This window comes from Ochlerotatus camptorhynchus, unplaced genomic scaffold (genome assembly GCF_037179485.1).
Source record: "Ochlerotatus camptorhynchus isolate MF236.1 unplaced genomic scaffold, CSIRO-AGI_Acam_v1.1 ptg000252l, whole genome shotgun sequence".
Classification (NCBI taxonomy): Eukaryota; Metazoa; Arthropoda; class Insecta; order Diptera; family Culicidae; genus Ochlerotatus; species Ochlerotatus camptorhynchus.
The window spans coordinates 20,408-32,489 of NW_027040742.1; the positions used below are offsets into that span (position 1 = coordinate 20,408).

General features: G+C 38.3%; 1 protein-coding gene across 1 annotated transcript in view; it reads right to left on the reverse strand.

Moving 5' to 3' along the window:
• Window positions 1-5,688: 5,688 nt before the first annotated feature.
• The window catches only part of LOC135704956 (dnaJ-like protein 60), a 31,849-nt gene continuing 25,455 nt past the window's right edge, over window positions 5,689-12,082 (reverse strand). The window contains exons 4-5 of the mRNA XM_065226493.1: window positions 5,969-6,121; window positions 5,689-5,898 (exon numbers count right to left, since the gene is read on the reverse strand). Coding sequence (XP_065082565.1) covers window positions 5,745-5,898; window positions 5,969-6,121 — 307 coding nt within the window. The 3' untranslated portion in view covers window positions 5,689-5,744. The remainder of the gene's footprint in view (window positions 5,899-5,968; window positions 6,122-12,082) is intronic.

Consider the following 12,082-nt stretch of genomic DNA (forward strand, 5'->3'; position numbering starts at 1 on the left):
CCCATTGCAATTAATTCCAATTCACACAATGATCTGCAACTGGAATCCAACTTATCTCTGATCCACAACGCTCTCATCCGTTCGAAACTTCGGTTTCCATCAATTATTCCGTCGATCCGTCCATAATCTTCAAGTTGTAGGCCATCGTAAATAAATTCAAATCCAATTTGTTGTTGCCGAAGAGTCCAGAATTTTGTTGTCCAGGTTCGTCGATTTTCATTGTAACCTGTTGTAACCGGACTAATTTGATGTTTTCCACACAAATGCACCATTTCCGTATCACTTACAATCCATATTTACACGAAACAATCAAAATTCACAGGAAATATGAATAAAATAAACTTTCTCTTCGTTATCGCTACGATATAATCAAAAGTTTGCCACTTTGTTTTGACGTTTCTTGATGAATCATTGCGAATCATCCATATACGTTCAGCGTTCATGAGTTGTGTCATGGAGTTCATTTCTAGTATGTTTCGGTTGGTCGAGTTTGTTGCTTGACGTGAGAAACATGATAGAAGCGATGTTTGGAGTGACTATTTAAGCATATTTATTATGTTGAGTTAGTTTTCAATATGATGTAACTCTCTTTCTAGCCAATTTTATTGGTGTTGAAGAGATCGTTAGGTCATATGATGTTGAAGTAGTTTTGGAGATATAGTTTGTTGCTTAGAAAGACATTGTATCAAGGAAGAGCCTTGGTGTTCGATCTAAGAGCAGACAGTAAGGTGAATTTAGCATGGGATGGTTTATCCATCGTTAGGAATGGTTAGTTTCATTGCTAAATGATCCGGTTACGTTTCTGGGGTTAATTTCGGGTTCGGTTTTTATCAAAATTCTAGGAATATTGATATTAAAGCCATTTTGATTTTTAGTTGAAACTCATGCTGCTGAATTATTATATGGATCACTCTGATGACTCAGGAAGGTTAGGACATTTTTCCATTTATGATAACGGTTGAGCTTGTAAATAATTTTGTCAATTATTTCCAGTAACTGTATAAATTGATGAAATTTGGATGTTGTTGTTGTAATTTATAAATTATTTATTGAAGAGTTTATTTACCTATTTATTTACTTAGAGTCTTAGATATTTATTTACAAGTTATTTATTCATATATTTATTTATTTATTTATACAGTTATTTATTTACATATTTATTTTGAAATTTATTTATTTGGAGATACCTATATCTATTTATTTATTTATTTTTTTTTCAAATTTATTATATTGATCGGTGATATATATGCTGTGATATCGTAAGGTTTGCCCTTACGAAAATTTGGTTGTACTCCTACAACCAAATTTTCGTAAATCAAGCCCGGTGTTATGTAGCGGTATTCGAATTAGATATTAAATTAATGTAGCATGAAGTTCAAATGCTACAAATGTTCACTGTTACTATTCGAAACGACACGCACTATCCCAGTTCACTTGTATGCAACTGGTGAACTCATTCTTCTTCTTCTTCGCCTTTCAAGCTTATTGCATATCGCATATTACGGTGCGTGCTCTCAACTTAGTGTTCTAGATGCAATTCCACAGTTATTAATTGAGAGCTTTCGATGCCTGTACCATTTTTTGCATTGGTATAATTGTGTGGCAAGTCCAATCATACTTTTATGCCCAGGGAAGTCGAGAAATTTTCCAACCCGAAAAATTCCTAGACCGGACCGGGAATTGAACCCAGCCACCTCCAGCATGGTCTTGCTTTGTAGCTGCGCCTTTACCGACTGAGCTAAGGGAGGCCCCAACTGGTGAACTCATATCAAGAGTAAATTATCCCTGCATGAAATTTCACTCATTACTTGTTCATCCGCTCACTAGGCGCGTAAGTTTTCTCATTTGAGGTGGCATGAAATTTGATCCGTGGGATTGAGTATAATCTCCCAGTAGGATTACTTGTCGTCGGAAATTTAATAATAAGAAAAACACTTTAAGTTAAAGATTGGAATGAGCTAGACAGATGTGGGATACTTGGGAGGAAAAGAGATAGTATCTCTGATCGAATCGGAAGGTAATCGGAGATCGCCTTTTGATAAGATCGTTTTTTCGGTTTCCGGAACGAAGGCCAAGAATTGTTTTAGCGGCCTTTCTGAGGAATCCCAAGATCTTTCTCGTCCACTTTAATCCAACCCGTGGAAGAGGCAGGACTGTGAAGTTTTTTGGTATAGTTTCGCGGTGTGTTTGTAGAGGTATATTTAAATGTGAGAAGTGTCTTTAAGTTCAGTGTAATTAATTGTTCGTTAATTCCTTTTGATTAGGTGTAGTTACTACTGAATAAGTTTAGTAGGCTAGTGCGGTACTGTGCGCGATTTAAGTTTCAACAAAAAGGTAAATGATTTACTATGCGGTTTTGCAACAATGCGCTCATCCAGTTGTACAGCCGTTTGACGGCTTTTTGTCTCTAGTTTCGTCCCACCACCTCCCGCTCGGCATACCGCGCCCTCCGTTATTACCACTACCCTGACCCCACGCGTCGGTATTAAAGGACCTAACTTCGGCCGGAGTTAGAAGGGAGCTGCGCCGTCAATATCGCGCTCCAGGTGAGCATTTTTCCCACCCACCGGGATATCACCACGAAAAGCAATTGGTGAATTAGAGAATCAAGACTCACACCCAATTTGGTGAATCTTTTGTATTCCGTGCAGCGAGCGTCGCAGGGGCGACAGACGATGGTGAGGAGCAGTCGGTAAAGCAGAAGCGTGAGTAGAACCGTACAATGTCCGCATGCATGCATTAAATCTGGATGAAGCGCCAGTTATAAATAGCCATTTAGAAATCCGCACAGTTAGGTAGGGAATTAGAGAGAGAGAGAGTAAGAGAAGAATGAGGGTTCCCGGATAAAAATGTTAGATAATAAAATTTTCGTTCTATTAGTTTTTTTCTAAATAAATGTTTTTCTATTCTGCTAAATAATTGTGTTGATTGTTAGGTTAGAATTTCCCGTTCAATGAGTGCACTGGTCTAAAGAAGTTTCTCAAGTTTCGTTCGTTGTTGTAGTTTTCGTTGTTTGGTTTTACTCCAAGTCGGACTGCTTGGGAATCTCAGTCCACCATTTCTGTCCTGAAGCGTGTAGATTTTGTGTTTGGGGAAGAGCTTGACCTGTGATGAGAAACAGGTCGTCCAGTGCATTCGCTCCGGTAGAAAGACGGTTTCTGGTTAGTTTTCATTCGGTTGCATTTAGTGTTTTTCTTTGAATCCCAAGTACTTAACGTCTACTAGCGCGTTCCAATCTTTTGCATTAGACTGAACTCGCCCTGGGGTTTTGAGTTTGCCGGGCATCCGAAACGACAAGTGGTCCTCTATGGAGGTGGCGCTTAAGCCATTTGTTTAAAAACCAATCCACGGAACACTCTAGTAGACCGATTTGGGCTAGCCAACTTTATGCCGGCTACATGTGTTCCCGAACTCTTTCCAATACAGCTTTCAATTTTTCATCGTGCTCAGCTTTCGTTCGTCCAGATACAAGAATATCGTCCAGATAATTGCGGACACCTTTACAACCGGCCTACAGTCTGTAAGATTTCTTGGAATGTGTCAGGAGCGTTGGTGAGCCCAAATGGTAGTCTTTTAAACCGGTACATTCCATCCCCTGCGAAAAAAATTGTCTAATGTCGTGATTTCTTGTCGAGAACCACGTGAAAAAATGCACTGGTTAAATCAATTGTTGAAAACCATTTGCACTCAGGTAGATCAACCATAATGGATTCCAAAGTGGGCATCTTGAACGGACTACGGATAATAGCCTTATTAGGACCTCTCAGATCAACTACTAGTCGTATATCATGCTTTCCTTTGGGAACAACCAACAGTGAAGAGCAATACGATTTGTCCATAGTATCATCAACGCGCTCAATAATACCGGATACTAGAGTCGGTGTATAATGAGTCACGCCAAGAGAAAAACAGTTGAACTCGCATCACGGTTTCCGAAGGATTCCCTTTCTTTTCACTTGGCAACAGAGGACTTCTACATCAACTTTAAATGATTTCTAGCGAGAACCAAAAATAACGGCTGTATTGAATCATAATATCAGTGATTTTGTCAAATTATCTTATAAAAAAATAGTAGAAATTCTCATTACTGATCAAAACCAAACGTATCCCATGACCATTTAATGCTCGCTGCGTGTTTATGATGATTTCTTCAATTTTATTTTATATTTCATTGCAATACCTTTCGTAGACCTTTCATAGCATCGTAATGTTTATTTACTTTGCACGATAGGTAGCCGATTTGACAGTTCAATAGGTAGACTTGGCTTCACTCTTGGCGTGACTCATTATACACCGACTCTACCGGATACCAACAGTTCATTCAGACGACGTTCAGTTTCGGATTTGAACGCTGGAGCAGGGTGCCTTCCATTCATTTTGGCTAAAAAAAATGTTTTATGAAATTATGGAATAATAAGATATTATAATAATATTTTGTTTGTGTAAGCAACAAGAAAAGATTGTGGAGTTTATGTTTGACACATAAAATCAGCCAATGTTGCTGTATGAGATTCGCAATAAGCGATTTTGTCATTTATCTCACCCACTCTTCGCTCTTCACTCTTCGCGAAGAGGCGATCAGAAAATCGCTCATTGTGGCTCTGTCAAAGCTAAATTTGCAAGTTTTATGTGTCAAACACAAGCTTTAAAATCTTTTCTTGTTACTTACACATACAAAATACCATCATAATATCTTATTATTCCATAATTTCCTAAAACATGTTTTTAGTCAACTGGAGGTATGCTCGTAAAAGGACGGCTGGAGGTATGCTCGTAAAAATGTTCCTGGATGGTGGCAAGCTTTCATCATAATTTAGAACAACAGGAGCCACACGGAACATCGGAAACTCTTTGTTCATGGTCACCGAATGAATTTGAGAGAGAGAAGACAACTACTGGAAACATCATTATTTTTAACAAGCCCTTGAAGCATTTTACAAGCTGAACCGCTGAAAAATATTACTTAAATAATACTAATTTATACTCATAATGAAAATACTTAACACTCCTACTTGTATAAATACAAGACGACCGAAAACAACAAGTCAACAACAAACACATGCACTAGCAACCGGTCATCAAAAAATAAGTGTTGCTTCGATGGAAATTTATAGCCATGGTTTAAAATACTTAAAAATATCTAAAAATACTTACGCGGGATTTACAAATATTTTATTGATATTAGGTATGAAGTTAGAGTGAGATGCCCCTAGGGGTGCGATATCCTACGCAGGTGTGGAACCTGCCTTCCTGCACATTCGATTGCCGTCAATGGATGGCAATCGATGTCCGTCGGTGATTGGCACTAGATTGCGGAACAGAGACCGACGTTAAAAAAAGGAAAGAAGAAGGTACAAATCGGTTTTATCATCTCTCTTTACCAAACTCCCCCTTCGGAGAGGGATGGTGAGGGGTGCATTGTTCAGCTTGAACTTTTATGGCTGCCATCCAATAGATTCAAATGAAGCGTTTAGTTAAATAGGTATTTATTTACAATGTGTATTAACGGTGTTATGCTTCAAGAACAAATCCATTTTATTACCAGCCCGTATAGTTTAGAAAATCAGTCAAATATGTCTAAGCAAATCAAACAAAAATTAATGTAAGACTGATGATAACATTTGATTTGTTTTAAGCATACCCCCATGAATGAAATTAAAAGATGATCTTCATCCCAGCAATAACACCAATACATCCGAACTGAAACTAATGTATGTACATCAGGATATCACGGGTCCTTGATACTAACACCTTGTTTCCTTGTTTAATGTGGCTTTCATTCTTTCAAGTTGAGCCTCATTTCCACGGCTCTCAGCTTCGGCACGTGCAGTTGCAAGCACAAGGGCATTTTTTCGAGAGTATTCATCCAACTGTTCACGGTTGAAAGTGAAAGATTTACTGTTGTGGGTAAAAGAAAGAACGGGAACTGTTTATTTTTGTTTGATGGTTTCTAGATGATTCATACTACCTTATGGCAAACGTTTGCACTATTACTCCAACGATCATGAATACTCCGCAATAGAAAACAATAGTCCAATTGCTAACCTTTCTGATTCCTTTGATTCCATAATATGAATCAGGGTCGGGCGTTTGATAGTTTGAAGGATTCTGGTACCAATGTCTACGATGGAAAAAAAGTAGTATATGTAAATATCAGAGACGTTGATAGAGACACCCAATGAAAATTTCTGTCAAAACCAAGGGGGGGAGGTGGCTGTCAAATAAGAAAAATCGTCGCCTACCTCGCATAACTGGTTCCAAACCTAAACAAGCCATAAGAAACCTACAGCGTTTGTTTACGTTTGGAACCAGTTTCATATATGAAACTGGTTCCAAACGTAAACAAACGCTGTAGGTTTCTTATGGCTTGTTTAGGTTTGTATACAAGATGATCAGTAGGCTGATTTGACAGCACATCCCCCCCCCCCCCCCCCAGGTCAAAACAGCAGCACAGATTTTGAGAGATCTTTTGGCAATGTCATTGGCATTGGCAACCACGGCCGGAGCTGAATAAAAATGAAGTGCACGGTAACATTTTGCAAACATAAAGCGAAGACGAGAGATGACAGTCGTTCCATGACAGTATAATTTTTGTATATTTACTGTTTTGCTTGCAGCGCAATCATTTTTATTTAATACCATAAAACTAAATAAAACGTTCCGATTCGAATTGTTTTTTATCGCTAATAAATGTTGTATTCAATTGAATCAACAATAAATAAATAAATCTCCCGCAACACGAGAAAATCATTGTTGATCGATTCTTTTTCGCGAATAACCCGACTGCAAATGAATGTCTCATTCAGTGTGTTGATTCAGGCGCAAGCTAACATTATCTTCTGTCGAATTGGCGTTGACGGCGACTCTGTAGCTCTTTACTCCTATGAGAAAATCCATAAGCAAACGTCAGACTGTGCTTGAAACATGGCGGACTTTGTACTATCCTTTCACTCCACCGAAAATTCCCATAAGAAACTATCTAAATTTGCTGGAAGAGCAAATTTTTCGACGGTGCCGTCAACGCCAATTGTGCTGCGAGCTTAGAGCAACCGTACCAATGAGTAAATAAGGCACACTTACCAACCTCTACCATAATGCTACTTGCGTACCGAGGGTTGCTATTCAGGTGGGGGAAATAGCAATCCGCACCTTGTGAAGTAGAGAGTTCATAAATTTAGCAACCCGGTAGCAACGCATCAGACGGTTGCTATTTTGAATAAACGTCAAAAGTTTTTATTTTTTTATTTATTTATTTCTTTTTTTCAAAAGTCAAAAGTTTGTTTTGCCGGTGTGGAAAACGAAAACTTAAATTATGACTCTGATAGTAACGACCGGTGTGGAGAGGAGTGATTAAGCCAAAATGGAAACGCTGTGCGTAAGTAAAATAGTGCCGCAAATGGTAACCACTGGTACGGTTGCTCTTAGCGAGAAATTCTTTTATGTTGCCGTGGTAAACCAAAGAGAAAGTCGATGAAGAGAATCGATCAACTAGGATAGGCGCTTTTCTAATGTTATGCGAGAAATAACAGATGTCAAATACTTTGTGAAAATAATTAAATACTTTTTTCACCATTGAGAACAATACTCCTTTCTGGTGAATTGAGCGAACAGTATTGTTTATTTATTTTGCTCGTTTGGTTCAGCGTTTGACGGTTCGTTTGGTTATTCTTGCTTCAGTTTATGTGTGCCTAAAGCCCTCTAGTTAAAGTATGGACGACTATCACAAAACTGAAAAACTGAAAAAAAGCTGTTCCAATCGAGCAAAGCGGTGCATTTTGACGGTTCGATTGGAACAACTTTTGTCAAACGTCCATACTTTTAAGGCCCAAGCGCAATGACAGCGGAAGCGGAACGGCAACGGCAGTGGAAAAGCCCGATCTGAGTAAGCCAACTTGTCGGATTGAAAACTTGTTGGAACCAAATCGATTTCGGTTAGGCATCTTGATGTCATTTGTGACAACTGTCAAACTTTCCGTTTCCGTTCCGCTTCCGTCCACATTGCGTTTGGACCTTTACTGTAGGGCTTTATGAGTGCCTCTATTCAACGTTTCTTGTAAATATGTAAATATTTAGTAAAGAGCCAGAATTACATCTTATCCATTTGACAGGTCTTCTGCTCGATTGGAATAGCTTTTCCTATATGACTTTGACAGATAATCGATTTTTCCAATTTTAACAAGTCGTCTCTTTATAAAGTCAGGCTCTTTAGTAAATAGTACTGTAAGAGGTGATAGCTATTTAGTCCGATGTCTTTGTAATAGCTTGTGTTGCGAGAGCCTGAAGGAAAGACAACGAATTATCATAGAAAATACGTCGACTATTGTGACCGCTTGCCCAATGTACACTGTACATCTAGCGTTTAGAATTATAAGGGCCTGGCTGCGATGATCGAATCTCTTGGCAGGATTTACATTTCTCGGTGCGTTTAATGTTGATTTTGCCAGCTAACACAACCTTTCACTATACTGCATTGTAATAATTTCGGAAAATTTATTCAGTGAATTGTGGCAATCAGTGCTGTTAATTTTCATATCATTCGATTGAAGATGAACCAATACAACTATTAATCAATTCTGTGAAAACGAATTCTCACATGACCATAATTTGAAGAGCCCCTTTCTCATTCGAAGCTCATCGTCACTGTCAATTGAGTCACTCAATATCATTTGATATACGACAGTGGAGTTTGGAAGAAATCCAGCAAAATGGTCCCGAACAGACAAGTCGACCCGATGTCGGATCAATGTAGGGCAAATTTAAGGTCGATGTCAACCCAATGACTTGTAGTTGTCGGGTTAATTTTGTGTTTATGTCGGGTCAATTTCGGGTCAACATTGGGGTTTGGTAGAAGTCAGATTGGTGTCGGGTTGGCTTAGCTTTTTGGCCAGAATGTCGACCAGAGCTCCGTTTATGTGTAGGTACACTCAATTGAATGATATCAAGCGTTTCTCAAATGAAATGAACCATGCCTTCGCCAAATGACTAGGCAACTGATATCACCCATTAGAAGGAGGTCCCCTTGACAGCGGATAGCTACTTTTCTCATTTTCATCAAAAATGTTCAGTTGATTTTGATAATTTACAGCACTGGTGGCAATGAGAATAAGAAAATCGATGAAGATTCTGAACGCTAGACATGTATGTGAAATTGGGTCAACTTTTCAGCGCAGGCGAAGTATGTATAGGTAGATATGTTTCATAAATCTGTCACATAGCAGGTAAGTTAAAGCCAGAGAAGCAATGCTAATTAACCAGTGAACCAAAATTGATTTCAATTATCGTGCCAAGTGAAGCATGCAGGGGTAATCCGATTTGAGCTCTGGTGGCATAGCTAAGTCGAAGAATTAGTAGCACAATCAGGGAAAAGGGGAAAACAGAGTAGATGAGGTCATTTTCGAGATTTTCACTCTAACACTGTTATTTTATAAACATGTTCTCCACCCTCCCACAAGTTCATTCGTTTTAAATTAATGCGGAAAAATAAGCCAAAAATAAGCGTAGCGCATTTACAACTATTTAGTCAGAATCAGACCTAAATATCAGACGCAAAAACGGTAAGCATGTAAATATTTAAAAAAAAAACATCATAGTTAATTAATCGATAATTTTGTCATGTTATAATCATTAGCAATGCAGCTTGTATGGTTTGTTATATCATCAAAAAATATGGCGATTCAAAAAGCAGAAAAATCTCTGGTCACGTCTTCCTTCGGAAGAGAAGTAAAGCCGTTGGTCCCGGCCCATGTGTGTTTGAATGGGTGCGATATTCTAAGCAGGTGTGGAAGCTGCCTTCCTGCACATTCGATTGCCGTCAATGGACTCGACTAGCTGCCAGCCACATCACCCCAAAGCTCTTTGATAATGTACCCAGCAGCCAAACGTTTGTGATCAAATGCATAACAGTATTCTCTTCTTCTTCTTCTTCTTCCTCTTATTCTTCTTCACTTTTCAAGCTTATTGCATATCGCATATTAGTTTAGTGCGTGCTCTCCACTTAGTGTTCTAGATGCACTTCCACAGTTATTAATTGAGAGCTTTCGATGCCTGTACCATTTTTGCATTGGTATAATTGTGTGGCAAGTCCAATCATACTTCTATGCCCACCCGAAAAAAAATAACAACAAAAATACAATAAAAAACAATGTAACAATAAGACGAAAATTATTGTCTTAACAATGATTTATATTGTTACGTCTACAATAAATTTACCTTGATTTATGTTGTACAAAACAGTAAATTTCATGGTAAATGGAAAATTTACAATAAAAAAGGGGGGTTGTTAAGTATCTTAACAATGAAATTTTCGTGATTTCCCCATATAATTTTTTTTCAATAACATTATATATTATTGTTATGTTACTGTTGGTTGGCGAATTTATTGATTAAAAAAAATAACAGTGTACTTTAGAGTGTATGTGTTGGCTTGACAGATCTACTTTATCGACTTTAAAAATAAATCGAAAAAATAAAACATCGCCCCGGGGAGGGAAGGGGGTGGTAATGTCTGTTACGGGTGAGTCCTTTTTTTACTGGTTATGGATTGAGATTCGATCCGGAACTTGTGAGAAATGGAAGCCAACTCCCCTGCACTCGATCTCTCTAGGTCACGTCTCCTTGGTGGTTGAACGTCGTTGATAAGTTAATGCATTCAACTGGAGAGAATCGCCCATGAAAATATGCTTCCACCTGAGAGTGATTTCCTGACATCTTCAAGTGGTGGATTTTTTTATTATTATTGTATGATTAGTGACTGCACGGAAAAGGTCTGCATTAAGCGGGATTTAGATGAGGCAGGAGAGTTGAGTTCAACTCAAACCGATCTGGTCGTAGCCGTTCAATTGACTTGGCAACGAATAGAGCCAAACGAACTGTCAAAGCAAGAGCCATACGAGCAGCACCTATCTTGATTACATTGGCAGTGTTGCTGACCCTCTCATAGTATGCATGCTTCAATCAGATTTATTTTTATTGTTCGTGAAGTAACCCACAATGAAAACACACCAATATTTAATGTAACAACATTTTTTATTGTAATAGAATTGTTCATTATTGTTCGTGATCGAATCATGTTAACAATAAAATAAATGAAAAATACAATAAAAATCATTGTAACAACATTTTATTATGTACATTCATTGTACAGCTAGGTAACAGTTTTGCCGTTTTCGGAAGGGTACAACATTATAACAATCATTTTTATTGTCGACAATAAATATTAATGTTAGAGCATTGTTTCCACTGAAAATTTCACTGTAATTTTTTTTTCGGGCGGGAAGTCGAGAAATTTTCCAACCCGAAAAATTCCTAGACCGGACCGGGAATTGAACCCAGCCACCCCCAGCATGGTCTTGCTTTGTAGCTGCGCCTTTACCGACTGAGCTAAGGGAGGCCCCAGTATTCTCGTAGGGATCGAATGCCACCTGACCTTGTCAATTAACCAGAAACACTTCGAATTAAGGTAAGGTTTTCTCCAGAACGATAGGAAAAAGTAACAACAAAAATCGAATTTTTGTGTACGTTTTGTGCACGAAAATGCGCAATTTTGTCATCAGAAAACGAAGCGTTTCCTTGATGGGAAAAAGTGGTGTCCCTAACACAGTCGCCGAATATTTATACCGAGCAAGTAATCCTACGTCAAATCTACGGTCGTGTCTTGGATACAACCTCTTACTTTTTAGGTAGTAGACATACTTGCCAGATATAATTGTTGCCCGAGTCATTCATATGAGCAGGAAACGGAGAATCATTTTTTACATAGGACATATTATTATGCAACGAAATCCAGATTTTTTTACTTAGGGTAGAGCACTACTTCGTCGTAATCGCCCATTTCCGTTCTATCGATCAGAAAAGATCAATAATATCAATGGTTTCACTGTGCACAGATCAATAACAAGTTTATTCCGATGTGTTAGTTCATTAGCTACAACATAAATCCTGTTAGAGCGCATTGTATGAATATTTACGCTTATCCCCTTTTTCTACGTTTATCCGTAGGACGAAGAAAATCTAATTGCGTTTCAATGCGTTAGGACGGAATTGAAACTCGTAGAACGAATTTAGAATCAAGAAGCAGTCCAAC